At 56.8% G+C, this 21,972-nt stretch overlaps 1 protein-coding gene across 3 annotated transcripts in view; it reads right to left on the bottom strand.

The window, feature by feature from the left end:
- Positions 1 to 21,972, bottom strand: part of CASZ1 (castor zinc finger 1) — a 154,366-nt gene that overhangs the window by 46,078 nt on the left and 86,316 nt on the right. The window contains exons 1-2 of one of the 3 annotated variants that reach the window (XM_065935775.1): positions 15,039 to 15,109; positions 9,322 to 9,360 (exon numbers count right to left, since the gene is read on the bottom strand). In XM_065935775.1, the coding sequence (XP_065791847.1) occupies positions 9,322 to 9,337 (16 nt within the window). In that variant the 5' untranslated portion in view covers positions 9,338 to 9,360; positions 15,039 to 15,109. Of the gene's footprint in view, positions 1 to 9,321; positions 9,361 to 9,840; positions 9,972 to 15,038; positions 15,110 to 21,972 lie in introns of those variants that run through there. The other 2 variants (XM_065935773.1, XM_065935774.1) reach the window with 2 other exon arrangements.

Below are 21,972 nucleotides of genomic sequence, written 5' to 3'. Positions count from 1 at the left end.
TGGAGACTATTCCACAGGAGCTCAGGCTCTCCAGGACCCTGAGGGAGAGGCCATGTCACTCAGCCCATCTTCCTGCCTCCAGGCCCTGGGGGCCTCACAGGACATGGGTTTTTCCAGTCCTGGGCAAACCAGGGCAGGTGGTCACCACATTGCTGACTTCGTGGAGTGACAGCTAGGAACCTCTCCAAAGCCCCGCCTTCTCGGGTGTCAAGGCAAGCACCCCACCTCCTGGGTATGCTGCCCGTGGGAGGTAGGACCTGAGCCCCTTCCACTTCGGGGATTTGAAAAGCTGGTCCCCATCGTTGAGGTGGACTCTGAACACACATAGAATGTGTCCCCCACCAAGTCAATAGGTTCAGGGTGGAGCCCCAGATGAGTCAGGAGCAGGGTCTGGCCTGAGGTTCAGGGGAGCCCCAGGGTCCAGAGCTGTTTTGTCCAAGCCACTTGGATTTATCAGATGAGCACGGCCTCCCAGCCAGACTCCCTGGTATAATCCTTTCATTAATTTACTATTCGATGGAAAATTACTCCTTACCCAGGAATATAAGTTTTCATCTTATTTTAAGTTCGATTCTTAAAGCAATTACCCAGGCATCTGGCAATGACTTCACCGCTGCGGCCGAGCCCTGGAGGGGAGAAGCGCGGCCCTGAAGCTGCACAGACTCCTGGCTCCCGGCCCTGGAGAGGAGTTCAAGGAGGACTGGGAGCCCCCAAACAACTGGCCTGGGTCCTGGGAGGGAAGGGGGGGCGGCACACCACCGTCTCTGATATTTGCTGTGTGTGGAAACGCTCTTCTCCAGCACCACCTGCCCCATGAACCCACTGGTGACAGTTGTTGAAAAGCCTCAGCAGCTGGTGCCGCGGGAGTATTTTCTATTTTTAATTGTTTGATCGGAATATTAACTCATCTCCGCCCGTTCCCAAGACACACTTCCCAGCCAGAGGGTTTCCCCCATTCCCCAGACCTTTTTCTGTCTCCCTCTCCAGTCAGAAATCTACTTTGAAAGTAATAACTGGAAACACAGACCCCTGTGAGTTTGCAAAGGATCAGCGCACGGGAGAGAGAAAGAAATAAGGTCCTCACCAGCCAGCATGCCCCGAGCAGACCTCAGAGCCACAGGCAGGGCAGGTGGCTCGACACCCACAGGCACCGCTGCTCCCCGCCCTCCCCTTCTTGGCCAGCCTCTGCCTCTCCCCTCTGGTCAGCCCCACTGACCCAGTCTGCTCACTCGTCAACCTCAAGTGGGGCGGGGACGCTCAGGAGCCTCCCAGGGCGGAGGCCCCGGGAGGGAGGCACGCGGCCGGCCCGGGCTCAGTGGCTGACTTTCCTTTCAGCTGCCATTTCCGAGAGGGAGGGAGGGGGAGAGGGCAGCCTCTCCATGGAGCCATGGGAGAACCTGCCAGCCAGGCCTCTGGGGAGAAACACAAGGGCTCCAGGCCCAGCCCCGATGGGATGGTCACCTGGCTCAGCCACTGCCCGAGCTGCTGGGGACAAACTGGACCCCGGGGGGCCCCCTCGCCCGTCCTCAGAAGGCACCCCCCCAAACCCAGCAGCAGGGCCACTTGGCCTCCTCGCCCTACCTGCCCTTGGCCCCCCTGCCGGGCTCGTCCCTCTCAAGGTCGCAGGCCTGTCCACACCAGGAATATTTACTCACCAGACTGGCCCTGTTAGCAGCACTCACCACAAATATGCTTTCTGATAAAGTTGGCAGAAAAAAAAGTTCTAGAGCTGGAAACAATGTCAGAAATCATCCCCTACCCCCACCCAGGGAGGGTGAGGTGGGGCCTGCGAGCAGGTCACACAACCAGCTCCTGGGGGAGGCTTCTGTCGCGCGCTCTCACTTTTCTCCTTCCTGTTTTACCTCCCAACATAGAGCCTGTTGCCAGGGGACCAAGGGCTGGGGATGGCTCTACACGAGCACCGGGTCCTGGCCCCAAGGGCATGGCCCATTGGCAGGGGTGTGGGCAGCGGCCCTGTTTCCCCCGCCAGGAGCTCTCTCGGGGGCCTCTGGGGGGCGAGGCCAGGCGGCCTCTCACCTCTGCTTCTCCCTGGGCCGTCTCACCTCGCTGAGCTCCTGCCCACCCGCCCTCCCTCCCTCAGTGCACATGGGCTTTAATGTTTTTATTACCTGTTTGACTCGCTGCCTTATTGCTTCTCCCCTTAATGGGGCCGTAACCGTGGAAACGAGGAATAAACGGCCACCAGAAAATGAGATGATTAAACAGGTCACCCTGGCAAAACAAACTCAGCCAAGGAACCTCTGGGGGGTGGGGAGGGCAGCCTCCTCCTCCCCCACCCATGGCTGGAAGGCTTGGACCAGACTGGGGACGAACGTCCATGTCCCTGAACTGGGGCAGATCCAGGGGGCGCCCCCTGCTGGACAGTGTGGCACCTGGCCCATCCCTTCAGGCTCCCGGATCTCCCAGGCAGCCCTCCTAGCTGGCCTTGGGCCCTGCACTCTTGGGCCAAAAGGGTGGCGGGGAGGAAGGCACAGGCCAAGAGGAGATAAAGATCATCACCAAAGAGGAGATGCACTGCCTGGTGACATAAAGCTCTAGAATTCTCTCCCCGCTGACTTCCTGGATGCCTCCAACTTTCTCACTGGGCACTTTCTCCCATCTAGTGCATCTCCAGCTCTCATGCCGCGTCGTCCCCCACAGCCCCCCCGGGGGTCCCTGAGTTCCTGGAGAAAGCTCTAGAAGAAAAAGCCAACCTAGGCCAAAGTTCAACTTGGGAAGGTCTCCTCTGAGAACCCCTGGTCTTTGGAGCCACACCACGTGTCTGTGCCTCCGCTGGGCCAACCTGCTCCCACAAAACCTCAGGGTGGAAGGCAACACGAGAGGGCCTTCTTGACAGTAGGGAGGATTCCTTAACCCCTCAGCACTGTACAGAAGAGCCCCCAGGAGGGACCCCGTGAGAAGCTAAGAACAGACCTGAGCCAGCACAGGAGCAGCCGAAACCACCACGCCAGGGGCAGAAGGATGTGGGGTGGGCCTTAGTACACGTCACCCCTGCTTTTGGCCTCACTCCAGGCACTGTGTCTACCCAGCTGGAGGGGTCCTGGGCCTGCGGGGCAGGACCTAGAGAAGAGGGACATGCCACAGTGAGCTTTCTGCTGGGGAGAACCAGAGACAGGCAAGGGAGGGGGCAGAGGAGAGTCCTGGACCCTCCATTGGCCACTGCCCCCGGTCCCCTCCAGGGCAGCAGACTGTGGGTGTGTGACTTCCCCACCCCAAACCACGGTCATGGCTAGCAGCTAATGGGGCCCCTGTCAACCACTTGCTGCCTGTCTTCATTCTCATGCCCACTTTCCCCCCCATGTCATCCTTCATCCCAGCCCCACTCCTTCCTGTAAACCAGGCCTAGAAAGCTCTGGAGGAGCCAAAGCCCAGGTCCTAAGGCAATCAGCCAAGTGTTTCCTCCCCACCGCCTGCTGCCCCGGCTCAGAACCTGGAGATGCACATCAATCAACCCATTCCACCAGCACTAACGGTGGGAAGGCATGGGCCGGCCCGGGACCATGCACTGGAGGAGACAGGGATACCGAGCTAACTCTAATGGTCACCATTATGAGCAGCAGCAACAGCAACAGAAGGCAGGGCTCCTGGCCTTGGCCTCCTGGGGGAAGGTACAGTAGTTTGAGTGCTGCTCTGACACACCAGTGTCACGGGTATAGCCAGATTCTCAGAGCAGCAGGCCCCTGGCCAAGCTCTGATCTCTTATCTCCTTCCAGGGCCAACTGGGTGTGAGGCTGCAAAGGGGGAGGGGCAAGAAGGTAGGCAGGAGGGCCTGGCTTTAGGGAGCTGGGCGGCCTGGGCCAAAAAGGGCAGAAAACTATGGTTGCACAACGGGAAGCAAGAGTTCTGCTCTTCAGGTTGGGGAGGAGAGAGGGCGAGGAGAATAAGGAGTTCGCGGCAAGAGAGGCAAGGGACTGGCGGAAGTCTGGAAGGTGTGGGTGACGCAGGAAACATCGTCTGCCTATCTCCATCTGTCCCAATACCTCCCATCCTTTATCAAGTTCAAAGGCCACTCCTTCACAAAGCTCCCTGGGCTCTCCGCTCGGGTGCTCCTCTGCCTGGTGGGACAGGGAAACACACCTGTCTGCCTCCACCAGGCAGACCCCAGAAACCTGGGAAGGACCAGGTGGCCTTCACTGTTGCAGCTCCTACAGTGGGTGCTCCCCAGTGCTTCCTAAGAACTGCAGGCCCCACTACCTGCCTGGGGTGTCCTCCTCTTTGGGGGTCAGTATGTCCTGGTGAGTCAGGGTTATGAGGATGCTACGCCATGATCAGGCAGCCAGAGGGGTGAGCGTTGGACCACCAAGCTGCCCCCTGTCCCAACCCATCCCCAAGAAGCGGCCCCCTCCCCCTCCGCTCCCTGGGACCACCAGCCCTCCTCCACCTCCGTCCCCTCCTCCTGAACCCTGGCCCAGCTACCCCGGAACAGCTGCTGCCTGCCGTGGGGACCCACAGGCTGTAATTACTACAGAGCAACTTCCTTCCCCCCCAGAAGATGATGAGGAAGAGAAGGAAAAGGAGGAGCGGGAGGTGTGGCGGCCAGGTGGTCAAGGTTTGAAAACCAGTGCAGGGAGGGCAGTGTAAAGGGCACGCCTTGGGGGGTGGCATTGGGGGTGGGGAGCGGGGGGGGGGGGGGGGGCATTGTGTGTGAAGAAGTGGCCTGACTATATTCTAAGAATGCTAGGCCAGGCAGAGGGCTGCCCGAGTGGGGGTGGGTGCATCACTAACCTGCCAGGTCTAGGAAGAGTCCGGGCCCAGAGCCTCCGGGGCCCCACCCCATCCCCTGCCCAGGGACTCGAGCCAGGGGCAGCAGCTTTAATGAGGAGATGCTGCTGCGTGACTCAGCCCTCCAAAGGTGCCTCCATTTATTTATTTTTCCACCATAAAAAAATCCAAGCTGCAACTCGGCCAGATTCCTCGGCCGTGGGGGATGGGGGAAGACCAGCCCAGAGAGGACTGACTAACTGGCCCCAGTGTCCTTCTTAGAGGGGAGACTTAATGGGTTCGTCTGGTTGATCCCAAAGGGAAAAAGGGCCTGGGATGGGGTCCCCCGAGGGCTCCTTCAGACCTGCCCTCACTGCCTCTGTCTCCTGTTGGAGGAGAATGGCTACGCCAGGCTTTTGATCCAGAGTAATGCTCTGATATCAAACAACTAGTGCCGGGGTTGGTTCAAGGGGCCACTTCGCACCCACAGCTGCCTCTCTCTAATGCTTTCTTACGAAGAGCAGGTCCACTCAACTCCTTCCCAGGGTGTCCCACTGAACCCTCTCGGCAAAATTAGGTTGGGAGTCAGAGAACCAGAGACCTTAAAGGTCATCTGATGCTTGTGTCCCTCCAAATGTCACAGCCAGCCTCTGCTTGAATGGTACCAGGAAACCCTCAACTTCCGAGGCGGCCCATTCTGTGTCTGGCTCTGACTGCTCCTTCCTGCCAAGATGGCACCGAAGCACCTACCCCTTGCAGCAAACTGGCAAAACCGGTGCTCAGCCTGACAGTTGGTAGGGACTGGCCCCAACTCAGACTGGTCAAGTGGGTGTATCAGGCCAAGTAAAGGCTCGAGGAAGGAAAACTGAGGACAACCGGCTCTGCCCCAAGCCCAGCATGGAATCTCTTCCTTCAGAAACACCACAAAAACCTTCCCAGTCCCCAGTGTACATCGGGGTGAAAGTGTAACCACAGCCAGCAAGGTTCCTAGAAGCCTCCACTCCTGGCAAGGCCCTGGCCTTCAACCAGTGGCTCACAACAGTCCTGAGAGTCTAGCGGCGGGCTGACACTCAGATCCAGCAGGGGCTGGGCTCAGGAAGCCGAAGTCAGATACTGCCTGGAAGAAGTCTGCAGCCTTGCCTCTCCTTCCCTGAGACTGTGAATCCTCGAAGCACATGGCCACTACGCTGTTCCACTCTAAGAACTAGACTACTAAGCCAATCTGTCTCAGCCTCCCTTGACCCCATCACTCCTGGCCTCATCCACAGCTGAGCCCATGGCCAGCATACAATGTTGGGGGTCTGTACGCCATGAAAGGGGGTCTGGGCCTGGAGTCCCAGCTGAGCTGATCCCAGGGAAAAAGAAACAGGCCTGGTTCAGTGAGTAGCACTGATCCCTCCCCTGACTCACCTCGACGACACAGCAGCAGCCACGGGGCCTAGTGTGCAGTGCTGGCCCTCATGGTTCCCGCTGGGGTCCCTGGTCATCTCTTTGAACTTGCTCTCTTGCCCATTTTGCCCTTTACTTGGCAGAGTCCACCTTGGGTCCTCTGATGGACAGCTCCAGCCCTGGAGAGCCCCTCCCCATCTTCTCAGGATCTCCCTAGGGAGATGGGAGGCACTTACAACTAGATCCTCAAGAATCAAGAGCACGAGTTTCTTCTCAAAGCTTAACCGCTGTTTCAAAATCATTTTCACCCTGGCCTCCAGGTTTTCTCAGGGCCTGGGAATCAGCCTAGTGGGGCCTAATCCTGGGGAGCCTCCCAAGTGCAGCCTGGATTCACCTGTGTCTGAAAGCTTCCTTCTTCCTCCCCTCCCCCTCCTGGCTCCCTCCCCCAGGGAAATCACTCTAAAAGGGCCTAATGGAACTATGTCCTCCTCTCTTCCTCTCTCTCCTCCCTCCCTCCCTTTCTTTCTCTTTCCTCTCTCTTTTTTTTTTATTAGCATTTGTGGAATTTATTCCCAAACTCTCCTAATCTTCCGTACACAACCATTTGATTTGCATAACCCAACCCCCTCTCATAAAAACTGGCTGCTAGTTTAATTAAAAAATGTAAATTTGCTGTCATCTCGGGGCCTGGTGAATTAGGACGACATCGGCATTTTTTATTGCTAAAGACGTCCAGATTGATCCAGCCCTTGGCTGAACTATGGTGGAAGAAAAGGGATCCACATGGTCCCCGAGGGCCTTGAAGTCCTGCTTGAGGTACCCCTGGGGTGAAGCCATGGTTCTCCCACCACTGAGTTACTTATGGCTGGAGTGCTTCCCTAGACCTGTCCGAGGCTGGAGGTGATGTTAACCCACGATCTGATGTTTACTGGGTCCCTGGTGCCAGCAGCCCTTTGGGGCCTGTGTCTCCAGTCTTGTACAGTGCTAGCTGCCGGTGATGGCCTCAAAGAAGAGAGCCCCTCACCACACCAGAAAAGAGCCCAGGCCAGAAATGAGGCCCCTGGTCTTGGCTGTGAGCAGAAGTACATTCAAGTAGTCGACGAAAGATGAGATGGAATGAGCCCAGAGACAGGCTCAGAGGGGATCTCAGAGTTCCCACCTGCTTCCCTTTTTTTGTGAAGAGGGGAAAAAGTGCTTTTCTTCTGAAGTCCTGAGATTAAGTGAAACTTCCAAGTTCAAAGAAAAAGCTGAGATGGTATCACCAGATGACTTCTCCAGGAAACAGTCAGAACTTTGACAACCTGGACCTCCCCTCACTGAATAGCCAGAGCCCAGGCCTGGGTCCTGCTGAGAGTGCCCTGCTCCAGCTCCGGGAGGGACCAGCTGACCTCAGGGGCCCTTCTAACTTCCAGGAAAAGTTCCCAGAGTCTGTCCCTAGAGTGCAGGGACAAGTAAGTGCGGCAAGAGATTCTGCCACCCACAGGCCCAGCAGGCCCTCTCTCCAGTTGGGGATACTCTATGGAAGGGCTTTGAAGCGTGCCCCAAGAGCAGGCTGATGTAGGGGGGAGGATGGACGCCAGCTCCAGCTGCCATCAGGGTTGGAAGAAGGAAGATGAAGAGGGCCCAACTTCCAGCTGAATAATGACTGGGTCCCCTGTGCCCACCCACAAGCCCAGGATCATCTGCCCCGAGTTAGGGAGCAGTGCATTACCACCACTGGTCCATCTATAAGGTCTGCTTCTCAGCTGGGATGGGTGGGGGCCCCCTGTTTCTAAAGAAAAGGGGTGGGGCCTGAGAGGGAGTTGATGAGACACTTGATTAGAGGTGGGGGCGAGCTGTTTCTCCGTGGGAGGGAAGGGCAGGGAGGGGCAGGGTGGCAGTCCTGGCCTCACACACCTTGACCACTTTGCCCAGCAGGGGGTGTCACACCCTTCCTGGGCACAGAGGTCGTGTGGACCTCCACATGAGATTCACCAAGATCACACCTGGCGGAACTCAGTCTTAATACTCCCTCCCCCACAAACACATCTCCCTCCTTCCCAATGCCAGCCGCCATGTCCTGTCACTGGGTCCCCCAGTGCTACCTCCCTTTTGACTTGTTGCCCCAAGGGGCAATGCCATGGACTTGGGCCATTATAAACAACAACTCTGACCCATACCACCTTCCATAAATGAAACAGAAGGGTTCAGAGATCAATCTCCAGGAATTATCAACCTGTTTAGCACAGATTTAAAAACATTTAAGAAGAAGACAATGCCTAGGGTGAGGGTCCTGGTCAAAATTCCATTTCAATACAGAGGGCTAATGGGAAGTCTTGAGGAATTTAAAGTAAACCATCATTCTAGACTCAGATGGGAAAAGAAGTGTTTATACAATTTGATTAAAACCAATAAAACACCAAAATCTCAGGATAAACTCTGCTCTAGGCCAGCACTATGCTATCTGGAACCCTAAACTAGGTGCCATGCTAGGCACCCCAAAACCCAGACGTCCAAATTGAGTAGTCTGTCTGGTCTACCCTCTCCCAGGGTGGGGGCTAAGGGGGATCGGAGCGAGTCCCGGGCCCCTCACTTTGAACTGATAACAGCCGCCTCATCCCACGGGTTCTCAGGTGAAAAACACTCATTAGCCATAATAAGCAGCTTGTTCATCCGACACGGCCTTGTCCCAAATAAATTAAATTCCTTTACCTTGAGACAGTCGCCCCGAAACCAGACTAACCACCTTTCCCAACAGGACGCTGCTTTCAAAAACTAAACCAACCCCCCCCCCAAAAAAATAAAAACACACACCCCACAGCCAGACACATAGAGATCTTTCCTGGGGAAGAAAAAAGGTACAGAAAAAACACGCAGCCATTCAAAAAACACGGAGAACCAAAAAAAAAAAAAAAAAAAAAAAAACCCCACAAAAAACCCCTAAATCCTCTCTCTCGGTGCCCCCCAGCTCCCGCTCCTCTCTGTTCTTTCATAATGACAAGCATCAAATTAGTCACAGTCACTAAGCAAGTAACAAATAATAACAATAATATCATCAGAAGCCTCGCAATCCAGAAACCAGGGCGAGAAGCGCAGCCGGCATCAGACCCTCTCCAGGCCAGCCCCCACCCCCTGCTCAGCTGCTACCTCATTGGGCTAAAAATAATAACTTCCGTAAAAGAACCGAAAGAAAAGTGAAAGAGCCACCCCCTGGTTCCCACCGGCCGGTACCTGTACCAAGATCCATTCTCCTCTCTTTGGTCCCAAACTCTTCGAGGATCGCCAAAAAAAGAAGAGGAAAGAAAAGAAATCTGTTTAGTCTCTCGCAGTGTCCCCCACTTCCCACCCCAGCCTCCCCCCTCGGCTCCCCGCACCCTCCCCCCATCGAGGGGCGGTCAAGTCCCCGGGACTAGGGGAGCGATGAGAACCGGGACCCAGAGGCAGAGCGAAAGTTTCTCCCTCCCGCCCCGCCGGCTCTCGCGCTCCGGCATTGCACACTCAAAGCAGCTCCTCGCCACTCTCGACTTTATTAAACTAAAAGAGAAACTATTTATAGACACGGCCCGGGTCTGGGGTCCCGGCCGGCCCGCGAAGCCGAGGGGCGCCCCCGTCCGCGCCCGGCCAGGCTAGGCACCCGCCGCCCCCGCCCCGCCCAGCCGCGCCGCGCCGCGCCGCGCCCCCCGCCCAGCGCCCGGGTCGGAGCCCCGCGGCGGCGCCCCCTGCCCTCCCCCGCCCCACTCCGGTACTCACCATAGTCGGAGAGTCGAAAGCCGAATTCACTTAAATAATCAACTTTCATAATACTTAATTAATGCCTAATTGCAACTGATTACTCCCCGAATAACAAGTTGTTTTAAAGCCCTGATGTCATTGCTCCTGACGGTAACACTCAGGGTAACAGTTTGGCAGGAGGGAGCGGGCGGGCGGGAGCGGCCGGGGGCGCTGCCAGGCGCCGAGGTGATTGGCAGGGCGGCCGCGGCACCGCCTCCTCCAGGCCGGGCCCGCGCCGCCCCGGCAGGTGAAAGAGCAGAGCTCGGCCCGCCCGCGCCCGCGCGCCCGCGCGCGCCCGCCCGCTGGGATGCTGTGGTGAATGGGCTCGCGCTCGCCCGCCCCGCGCCCGCTCCCTCACGCGCGCCTCCGTCTGATTCCCCCCTCCCGCCCCACGCGCGCGCGCGCTGCTCACACGCGCGCCCCCGCCCGGCGCCCGCTCGCGAGCGCGAGCGCGCGCGGCTTCAGCGCACCGGCCCGGGCGGCCAGCCTTACTGGCTCAGCGATTGCCCAAACCTTAGACTTCGGAGGGAGGAGGGAGGCGGGGACTTGGCGGCCGGGGACGGGCGGGAGCGGGAAGGCGGGCGGGGGCTCGGCCGTCCGAGAGGAGCCGGCGGCCCGCTCTCGCGCCCCCTCGCCAACTCTGGCCGGACGCCGGCGGGCGCGCGCTCGCACGCTCCCCTCTGCGCTCCGGCCCCGCGAGCGGACTCGATGGCGGCCGCGCGCGGACTCCCTCCCCGGCGCCGGCCGGCCAAGGGCTCGTAGCGCGCGCGGCCGAGCAAACTTTTGGGCGCGGGCGGGCGCAGGTGTGAGCGCCGCGGGGTCGCGCCTACTGAGCCTTACTCAGCGGCTCCCCCCTCGCGCGCCCCTCGGGTTTGGGGTGCGGGGGTACCAGGGGCTTTCTTTCTTCCCCCATCCCTGTTGGTGGTGGTGTTTTTTAGTTCCGAGGAGAAAAGAGTCGGGGGCGGTGGGCCTGGGTGTCCCGCGGAACACGCGCGGCGGCTCGCGCTGTTTCGCACTCCGTGGCCCCCCGCAGGCTTCACGAGTACAGGGACCACCGAGGTTCCACCACTTCGGTTTGACTTTGCATTTAAATGCACCCTGGCACTACCCCGATCCCTGGTCTACCCAGGTCCCCTCTACGTCTCTGCTTTCGGGACCGTCCTGCTCCTCTTGCTGCCGGAAGTTCAGCCACCAGCCCAGCCGCCGGGGCAGCATCTCCTCTCTCACCCCGCCTTGGCTACGAGTCCTAGGAGCGCCCCCACCACGGATCCGCGCTGTCACTTGGGTTTCCAACCCGGCCTCTTGCCTCCGCCACACCCCATGCAGGGCCCGGGCAGACAGGGCCCAGACAACCCTCTGCCAAGGAGCCAGCGTCCTGCCGCCTGCCCCCTCGCCACATTTCCAGTCTGCCAGTTCATCGCTGGACCAGGCAACTTGTTCTCTCCTTGCCCTCTTTTCACCCTCAGAGAAAGCACTTTGGTGGGTCCTTCTGTCCCCAGAAGTTTCCGCTGTAGCCAGATATGTTGAGATTCCTTCAATTTTAGTCACCTAGGTTACCCACGGGGGTGGGGGGGGGTGGGAACGCGGTGCGAGGAAGGAAGCAGGCAGGTGAGCAGGAAGCTGGCGGGTTTGCAGGTGAAGCACCTGGACTTCACTGTCCCCAGTTCTCCCTCGGGCCCTCCTGCACCCAGCCTGCTACCTTCTTCCCCTATCCTGTTTCAGTGGAGGCCACACTTCAATGAGGGGCTCGGAGCCCAGGCTTTCTGCTCTCTGTTCTTTGGGCAAAGTTCAGCAAAATGGCGCTGGATTATTTTTGCAATATTTCTATTTTGCAAAGGGAGGGACCTAGGGAGACCTTGGGGCAAAGACGTCAGGGAGTTTAACTATCTACTGATTCTCCCACTTTCCCCTTATTTTTGTTCTTCTTTTTCTTTAAAAATTGCACTTTAGTTCCGAGTGGCCTCACAGGAAGGTTAGCGTCGCTTCCCCATCTGACTGCCCTCCTTGATGCTGATGCCTTCTTGGCAACCCCCATCCCTGGTGGTCACACAACCTTTACCCTTCAGGTCTGCCCCATCATTACTGAGGATGAATAGCTGGAGAGGCCCAAGAGCTCTGAGAGTACCCCAGCCCTAAAATCCTGAATAAGTGACCAGAGCTCCTTAAACAAACCAAGCTCAGTGCTTCCTAGATGTTGCTGGCACAGGGCAGTCAAGCAGTGAGGCCACGAGGTTCTGCTCCCCACACAGGATCTCAGAGAGGGCACTGCGGCTTCCAGGACTGCTCTGGGGTACACACGTGCCTCTGGGTCCTCCCACCCCTGACTCCCCAAAGCAAGGCTTATAGCTTTGGGTTGCAACAGCAAGCAGCCCAACCCAAATCCCAGTCTGACTGTCTGCTTCCTGATGTGGGCAACTGTGATGTAGACAGAAGCCTGAAGACATAGGGGTGAAAGGGGAATTTCTGGCTGCATTTGAAATATGCACCTATGGGGAGCTCCCTGCATATATGGCCCACATGGCCTATAGGCTGCCTATGAATGTCCTTCTGGGTTTCTGAGGATGGTGGTCAGGGCCTGCAAGGGCCTGCCTGCCAGTTACCCACCACAGGGCCGATAGGATTGGCTGCACAATAACTTTGGAGCTCTGGTGGACCAAGGCTGGAGAGGAATGGCTGAAAGGTAGAACTGAGAGAGCTGGAAGGAAGGGGGAGCAGGCAAGGTGGGTTAGAGGGGCTCCCGCCAAGCACAGCCAGTAGTAGACGGAGGCGGGAACAGCCCAGGGAGCTTCAGCCCTGTCAAGATGATGGCCCCCATCAGCTACTGCCGGCATAAAAAGCGCTGCCCAAGAGTGAGGGGCCTTCCTTCCTGAGACACACAGAAAACGAGGCCATCCTGGCATGTTATGATCTGAGACCTGAGAAGGCTGAGGCTTTGAGGTCATGGATGTGAGTCACAGGCCGTGTCACGTCGGGGTCCCCTGATCTCTCTTTCCCTTTGTGTGAAGGGGAGAGGCCCAGGACTCTAGCACCTCTGAGCCTGTGGCCCATTTTGCCTTGAGAACCCTGATGTGGTAACACCCCTGTAACCCTGAGGCCAGGCCACAGTTTCTGTGCCCAGGGCCCCGGGGATGGAAAGCCCAAAGCCACAGCTCCTCCTGGTCTCAAGGCCCTGGGCCCGGAGCCACCGGCTTCTTCTTATGCTCCCCACCCCCAAGGGAAAACGAGGAGCCCTACACAGCCATGCCACCCACTGGGCCCCTCACAGGGGTCTTGGGAAGCCTGTCAGCTCTCCCCGGGGAAGGTTCCCTCGACGGCTTCCAGCGCCCTCGCATCCTCGGTTTGCCCACTTGTTTTCTCTCCCTCGCGAGCCCGGGGCCTTCTCACTCAGCAGCCTGTTTACACACCAGGTATCTCATGCTTTATCTGCTCTCATTTTGAATTTGTAACTTTCACATAAACTTGAACAAAGCTCCTTTTGTTCTTGCACCCCACCCCAGGATCCCAATAAACTGGTTCCCTCTGAGGCGACTGGGCCAGGGCTCTAGAGCCTTGGCCAGACAACTGTGTGCGCCTGTGAGCCAGCATGTTCACACCTGCGAGGGAGCCCGTGTGCCCGCGTGTGCGTGCCCTCCCCGGGCAGATGGCGGAAGAGTGTCAGAAAGAGCCCTAAGTCAGCAAAGTGTGGACGGGAAGGATGGTGGGGACAGAGGGAAGAGCCTGGTCGCCATGGCACAGGGCACGGGGATAGCCTGAGACTGGGTGAGAGCGGTCCTAGGCCCTGGATGGTTTCGGTGTCGGGCCGAGGGAAGATTGGATGAAGAGAAAACAAAGGGCAGGGAGGCCCAGCAGAGCCAGGGGATGAGGCCGGGCTCAAGCTAAATGTAAGGCAGATACAAGGAACGCATTATGGCGGTTTAGGGGCTGGCAGAGCCGCCGCACGCTCGGCCCCGTAATCCTGTTAGCCAGCAATCTCCATTCCGAAAGAGCTTCATTTCTTTGTGAATATTTGTAAACTAGATATCTAATGGAAAATTATAGGAAAATTATAGTGAAATTCATGACGGAGAAATCCGATTATCCCTAATTCAATTATGCCATCTTAGCCCACACAGCACATTTCCCATTTTTTTCCCATAAATACCGATGCCAGGGGTCCCGGTAATCAAATAAAATTGAAAATCATCTTCCCATTAAATTCAATTAGCCGCAATTTCTAAAGCCTATCAGAGATTTTAATTACTAAATTATAAAATTCTCCAATGCTAAATTGAAACCAAAAAAATTGCACATCCTTATATTTCAGAGAAAAAAAAAGGGGGCCAGCAAAATCCCTGGAAGATGCCCTCCTCTCTGTGCCCAGCTCCAGAGCAGGTTCCCTACCTGGAGGGACCGCACGCACTGATGCCTGCTTGCCGGGCTGAGGATGAAGCTGGGGGGCAGGGGAGAGGGCCTGGGCAGGGGAGAGGGCCCTGTCAGGGAAGGGGCTGAGGCATATTAATTTAGCAGAGGGGCAACGCACACCTCCACCCCCAAGCATCAGGGCTGGGCCGGGCCCTGGAGAGGACCCGCCTCCTCACTGGCTGTCCTGGCTCCTCAGATGCCCTCAACTTTGTCCCCCACTGAGAACGAGGTCTATAAGTGCCACCTTCTTGGCCCACGGACATGGCTTGGGCCCAGGTCACAGCTTGGCCTCAGGGCTCTGCACGGTTCTGGGGCAGCAGACCAGAGGCAGCCAGCTTCTGACCCAGGTGCCGGCTCTCCAGGCACCCGGCCGGGTCCCCAGATGGCCTGGACTGGGTCAGAGGTGAGAGGAGGATGGGGCCTGATGCCCAGGGTGGCCAGACATCATGGGATGGTCCTGTGGCCCCCAACCTTCTCCAGAGCATTCCCAGGAGCCATGGGCCCTGGCAGTGTACCAGCCTTCTGGGAGAAGAGCCGGGGATGGACGTGGCCCAAATCTGGCCTCTCCCTGCACTTCCAGCTCATTCCCTGTTCTTTCCCTCTTCTGGGAAGCCAACCGGCTTAACTGGCCAGAAGGACTACCCTTGCCCCACGGGAGAGCTCACTCTTTCACCCCCATTTCCTTTTAGGGAAGTGCTGGCCATAACCCCAATAGTAGGCCCTCCTCTCTCACCCCCCCCCACCCCCCACCCCCCCCGCCATCCCAGGCCACTTACCCCACTCTCTGAGGCTGCTTCTGGAGTCAGAAGAGCCTGGAGAGGTGGCACCGGTGGTAGCATAAAGTGACCCTAGATCTCCAACCCAAGGTGGGTGGCCGGGTGGGCAGCCGCTGGGCCCGGCAGTTTCAGGGCGGCAGTAGCCGAGTTGCTGGCAGCCCAGCTCCCGGGAGCAGGGAGCAGGTTTAATTTGCCAGGCAGTCAGGAGTGCCAGCAGGGGAGGCACCCGCAAACAAAACAAAAACAAAAAAGTTAATTATCTTTGGCTTTTTCTTAATAAATATCCAAACTGGCCCGGCCGGATCTTCCGCTTTGGAGGGAGAGGGAAGAAGGAGAAAAAAAAACCCCAAACCAAATCCAACAGACTCATTCTCTCCCTTCCTCTTTGTCTCTCATCCTTGCATGTATCTCTTATCAGAACAGTAACAGTTTCACATTAATTCCCTAATTTCTCAAGTGCAGAAGTAGGGTCACAAAAGGTTTTTTCTTTTTTTTTTTTAGTTTTAGGGTGGGAAAGTGGGAGAAGAAAGAGGCAGGTGGGAGGGGAAAAAGGGAAAGAGAAACCCAGGTAGAAGTAAAAGAGAGTGAGAGAGACAGAAGGAAAGAGAAGAAAAGACAGAGAAGGTACGATGTAGGGAACTGAGTTTGCTACCTTGCCCCCGGGGGCACGGCCCAGCCTGTGGCCCCAATCTGGGCAGGGACCTGTTCTGGAATGTTGTGTTGGCATTTTATTTCAGTTACAATTATCAGCTACAGGAGATAATGGGTATTCTTCATTTTAAAGCTCCAAACCACCCAGGTCTCACTGGCCACTTTGGCTCCCTTGCTGTCAGCCCCTGTGGCAACCCCTCCCCTCCAGGAGCTTGGCTGGGAGAGAAGGGGGCGGGGGTTGGCTGTCCTTCTGGGGGGTGTGAATTTTTCTATGTGGAATTGCAAGTGTACCTGGGGAGAGACATGCGTGTTGCCACCTGGGCTTACGTGTTCGGATAGTGCTCATACACGCCTGAGCCCATGCTGTTAGAAACATCTGGTAGGGCACCTGTGTGTGTCGGGGCAGCCAGGACATCAGGCAGTCCCGCATGGAGTACAGGCGCCGGAGTTCCACTCCCTGGGTTCAAACTCCAGTTCCATCTCTCACCAGCTGTGTAACCTCACTCAAATCACTGACCCTCTCTGAGCCTCCATTTCCTCAGCATCAAAGTGAATAATAATTAGCGATTGCCTAGGGCTGAGGGTCGGGGAGAATGGAGAGTGACTGCTAATGAGCACCGGCTTTTTTTTTTTTCTGGGGTGATGGAAATAGTCTAAAATTAGATCCTGGTGATGGTGGCACAACCTTGTGGATATACTAAAAACCACTGAACTGTACACTTGGCATGTGAATTACACCTCAATAAAGTGGTTATAAAAAGTGGGGACAAAAAGGGGGAATGCTAATAGCACTTACGGCATTGAGTTGTCATAAGGGCATATGCAGCACACAGCCTGGCACAGAGGACATGCTCAATAAGGACCGGTGATTAGTCAATTCGTGTGGACTGGGGGAGGATGAGTTGACATCCTGGGCCTGGGCTGGTCTCCATAAGTGCATACTGCTGGGGCTTACAGATGTCTACCTGGGGCCCAGGGGCCTGGCCAGCAGGTTGTCAAGCTTCTGAGCTGGCCCCCACCCGCCCCTGTTCAATACTTGGTTGGGGTTCCTGGGCGTCTGCTCCCTGGCAGGCATGGGAGAGTGCGCGGCCCTCCTCCTGCCTCCCCGCCCGGGTCCCTGGAGAGGAGGCTGCCCATTGCGGCGGGCAGACTCTGCGCTCACTCTCCCCGTCTCACAGAGCACTCATATTTTCCATGTGCAGCAGACCGTGAATTCACCTTCATACTAGTTACAGGGTTATTTAGCCTCTCCTGACACTGACAATCACCAAACTTTAATTCGCTTCTTGGCTTCTCACTGCCGTGCCCTCTGCCCACCCCCCAAATCCCTGGGAGAGGATGGGAAGAACCTAGTTCAGCCTCCTCTAGCAAAGCCTGCCCTTTGGAGTGATGGAGCGATGGGAGGTTGGGGGGGGATGGTGAGAAGGGGAAGATGATGGACAGAGGGCGGAGGGAGAGAGCAGTACCACCAGGGCTAAGGGGAGCTTGCATCCTACTCCTTGGGCCTGACACTAATGTATTCAACCCCACGTCCATCCTGTTATGAATGAAGGCTCAGCTGACCGGGCTTCGGGTCTGAGGGCTGGCAGCCCTGGCCAGGACCAATGCCCCGTTGGATCTCAGAACTCACTGAGATACCAGAACCAGGTGGCTGGCAGGGGCTGGCTCCTCTGCCTGATGCTGGACGAGCAGGTGCCCATCTGAGAACCCACCAGAGGGAGCCCATTCTTACCAATCTGAGAAGCCAGCTCTCATTTCTCTGGCCTCTCCCAGTGCCAGTCTCCTGCCAGGCCAAGCCCTCCTGCCCTGCAAAGGCTTCTCCCTGGTTTGGAGCCCTGTTGCCTGTATCACATTTATGTTCCTTTGATGAAGGCAGGTGCATGTGTGCATGCTGAATTGCTCAATCATGCCTGACTCTTTGTGACCCCATGGGCTATATCCCACCAGGCTCCTCTGTCCATGGGATTTTCCAGGCAAGAATACTGGAGTGGGTTGCCATGGCCTCCTCCAGGGGATCTTCTAAACCCAGGGATCAAACCTGCGTCTCTTACATCTCCTGCATTGGCAGGTGTGTTCTTTACCACCTGGCAAGGGGTTCTGCTGAAAGCTGCTGACAAACATCAGATGGGAAACAGAGACTGAGACATCGCCCACCAAGGATCCAGATCATACAGTCCTGGGACTGTGGAGAAGATGGGGCCCAGTGTGTCCACAAGTCCACATCTTCACCCACTGGGAAAGGCCACTGCTACCTGGAGCACCCAGGCCAGCCCCAGCACTGTCTGTCTCTCTTCCCTTGCCTTTAGCAGATCCCCTTTTTTGTATCTCCCCTATGCTCCCATACCTTTCCAGGAGTGGGCCTGGCTTCCAGAAGTTCCAGAGAGGCCCCTGGTTAGCTCAGGGGCCAGGCAAGCCCAGAGACCTCAGACTCTTCCTCTTAGCTACCCTTGATCTCCTGGAGCGGTCACCGTCACCTTCCCCCAAACCTCCCAGGCAATCGAGGTTTCCTCTGAGGACCATTTGGTGGAATCATCATATGCACATATGCTCAGTCATGTAGTCATGCCCAGCTCTTTGCAACCCCATTAACTGTAGCCCTCCAGGCTTCTCTGTCCATGGGATTGTCCAGGCAAGAATACTGGAGTGCGGTGCCATTTCCTCCTCCAGGGGATCTTCCTGACCCAGGAATCAAACCCATGTATCTTGCACTGGCAGGCAGATTCATTACCACCGAGCCACCAGGGAAGCCCAGGAACTCTCTTATTTGCCAAATCCAAGCTGGCTCCATCAGTCATTCATTAGGCAGAGAGTCTAGAAGCAGCGAGGACCCACCAGACATGGGCCCAGGCTGGGGAGCTTGGAAGAGCAGAGGTGGGGCCAGGGCAGAGAGGCAGGGAAATCTATCAATGGGTCCCAGCTCTGCCTGCTGCTTCCCAGCCCCCTTCTGCTGCCCCACTCTGGCAGGCAGGGGAAGTGGCCATGGTGGCCTGGGCAAGAGAGATGTCAACGGGAGCGATGGCAGAGATGGGAGAAGGGGCTTGTTGACTACAAACTGTCCATTATGGCTCAGATTATAAGCATATTGCGCAGGGCTCTCTGCACGCTGCCGAGGAAATCCAATACGCTGAAAGGTTAATGCAATCAATTAGGGTGACAAGGAAGTAAAGTAAAGCCTTCGGAGTAGATGAAAAGGAGAGAGAGGGAGAAAGAGAGAGCGCCATGGAGTTGGGGGTGGCAGCACGGGTGGTGGGGAGGTGAGGAGGAAGAGAAACTATGGGATGTAGAGAGAAGGCTTGGAGGGGAACAGAAGCCTACAAAAGGCCGGGAGCCCTCAACAAGAGGACGGAAAGAGAGATGGCAGCAAGAGCAGCAGGAAAGGGCAGTTAGTGATCTGTGCGGAGACCCGGCTCCAGCTCAGACCTCTGACAGCTGCACAGCTTCAATTTCCTCCCTTCTTTTTCTCCCTGCCAACCTTTTCTCTGGAGCTTGGAGCCTGATCCCAGATTAACTCAGTAGTGATGTGCAGCCTTGGTCCCTGCCCCTGGACAGAGCAAGTACCCACATAACATCCAGGGCCTTCTCCCTAGAACTGTAGCCTGGTTCCCACCTCCCCCAGAATGAAGCCCAGCTCGGCCTGCTTTGCCCTCAGCAGCCCCCAGGATCATAGCTTTCCCCCCTATATCCTAGCTCTTGCTTGCAACAAGCCTGAAGAGCAGAGAGCATGGCAGTCCCTTTCACAGATGAAAAAACTGGTGCTCGAGAGGTGATGCAACTTCCCGGGGCCCTGTAGCAGATGTGCAGGATGTGGGACTGATCTGAGAACTCAGGGACACCCAGTCCACCCCCAGAGGAGCATCTTCCACAGCACTCGCTCAAGCGAGGAGCCTCAGCTTCTCCAAGATGAGGGACTCAGAGGTCCCAGGGCAGGAGAAGGGCTCTGCATGGAACCTGCTGAGGGCTGACTGCTGCCTCCAACATGCTCGGGGGAAGACCCCTGCTCTGGCAGGTATAATGGAACAAAGGAGGGAGGGAACAAAGGAGGTCAGACACCTTCAGTCCCATCCACTCACAAGCTTGAGATGGTTAGATAGCATACTGACTCAATGGATGTGAAACTGAGCAAACTCCGGGAGATAGTGAAGGACAGGGGAGCCTGCTGGCCTATAGTCCTTGGGGTCGCAAAGAGTTGGACATGACCAAGCGACTGAACCACAACAACTTGTCTGAATAACACTGCAAATGAGATATTCTGCTTATCTTGCAGAAGAGGAAACTGGACCTGAGAATTTCTAAAGGCTACAGGATGGAGATACAAGGCTCCTGGGATGCTGGGAGCAAGAGCTCTGAGGAAACTGTCAAGGACAGGACAAGCAGGACTTCTCGAGAGGTGGGACTCAGGAGGAGATGAGGTCCTACAGAGATGAGAGAGAGAAAGGAGGGCCCCAAAGGGACCAGGACTGCAAGCAGTCCCGTAAGCTCAGGGATGGGGCTCCCTGACAACTGCCCAGGTGCCTCAGAGCAAGACATGAGCACAGAGCAGGCTAGCAGTTGCACAACCCTGTGAATGTACTTAATGCTAGGGAACAGCACACTTAAAAATGGTTACAATGGTAAACTTCATGGTATGTCTACTTGACTACTTAAAAAAAGAGAGAGAGAGCAGTGGACAGGAGCCAAAAACTCCAGAGTGAGAGACAGTAAACTTTTCCTGTAAAGGGCCAGAGAGTAAATACTGTAAACTTTTCAGGCCAAACATGCTCTGCTGTAGCTACTCAGCTCTCCCATCTTAGAGTAAAAGCAGCCATAACTGATATGCAAATGAGTGGGTGTGGCTATGTTCCAATAAAACTTTATTTACAAAAACAGGCAGGGGGCCAAAGTTAACCCTTTGGCCATATTTTGCCAAGCCTTGCTCCAGAGAATGGAAGCACCTGGGGCTGAATTTCAGGACAGAAGTAGCCAATCTGAACCTTGCCAAGAAGTAGAAAGAAGGGCTGGGCAAGTCAGGGTCTCCTTACCTGAAGAGGGTGGAGAAAAAGAAGAAAACTAGGACTGGTGTGGGAAACAGATGTTCAGGAACCAGTCCTTCCCAGCTCCCAGCATCCCCAAAAACCCTCCACTGTGCTTCAGATGGCATGAAGGGGCAGAGAGTTGTAGCTCTCAACATTCCAGGAGTCCTGATACCAAGAGAGAGGTGTTGGGCTATGGCTAAGAGAGGATGGGAGTGGGCAGCCGCGAGGTCGGGCTGGTCAGAAGCGATGCCAGGGGAGAAAAAGACGAGGAGAGAGGCCCGGGGAGCAGAGCTGTAACCAGGGTGGTGCTGGCGGCAAAGGGAGGAATCCACGGGCCCCAGCGAGAGCGCAGGGCGCAGGCCGGGCCTGCCCTACACCGGCCGCCTCTGATCACGTTTTCAGGGCCACTGCCCGCCAGCACAGACAATGCTGGGGGAGCCTTTGAAGTCCGAAAGGGATGCCGCGGTGGGAGCCGCGTGAATCTTTTCCCTCCCCCCATCCTCCCGGGGGAGGGGGCCAGCAGGACAAAACCCGGAGCCGGTCACAGCCGGGGCCCCCAAAACGCGTGAGACAAAGGGAAAACAAACAGGTTTGGAGCCAGGCGCACGGTGCCGTGTCTGTCCCCCGCCCCGCCGCGCATGGATGATGGATGGCTGCAGCCAGCTAGCTCGCCCGCCGGGCAGGCCCCGCTATTTACATAACACTGGCGTTCCACCGGTCACCTCTGACACAGCACTGCCTGGGGCCGAGGCCCGGTGGCCCCCAAGGTTCCTCCAGCCACCGGAGGACTGGGACAGTCTGTGAAGGCCCAACCAGGCCAGGGGAAGGAAGGACAGCAGCCTGCTCTGGGCTCAGAGTCTGGGGCCTCCTCCCTGCCAGCGTCCCATGGTGGGAGGAGGAGGCCAGGGGGTGGGGTGGCAGCCTCCCAGGAGAGGCAGGACTGGACTTCTAGGGCTTTCAAGTCCGTGTGGTTCCCAAGCAGGAGCTGCAAGCAGAGCCTCCAGGGAGAGAGGCAGCAGCCAGAGGGGAAGACAGCACTATGGAGAGCTGGGCATGGTCCTGCCAGGCAGCTGACACCTTAGCCTGATGCTGCCCTGAACAGATTCCACACCCAAAGTCAGTGATCCACAGGTCCCCAGCCCATTTCCAGCCTAACCATCAATCTGAGACACTTCTACCAGGGTTATCTTTTCCTGCCAGGTTCAAATGGGGAGTGTGCCTCCGATTCCCTATCTTCATCTTCCAGACCCACCCTGGGTGCTCGGCAGGAC

This window comes from Muntiacus reevesi, chromosome 5 (assembly GCF_963930625.1).
Source record: "Muntiacus reevesi chromosome 5, mMunRee1.1, whole genome shotgun sequence".
In the NCBI taxonomy this organism is placed as follows: Eukaryota; Metazoa; Chordata; class Mammalia; order Artiodactyla; family Cervidae; genus Muntiacus; species Muntiacus reevesi.
The sequence above is the reverse complement of the archived record's forward strand: the minus strand, read 5'-3'. Positions and strand labels throughout refer to the sequence as shown.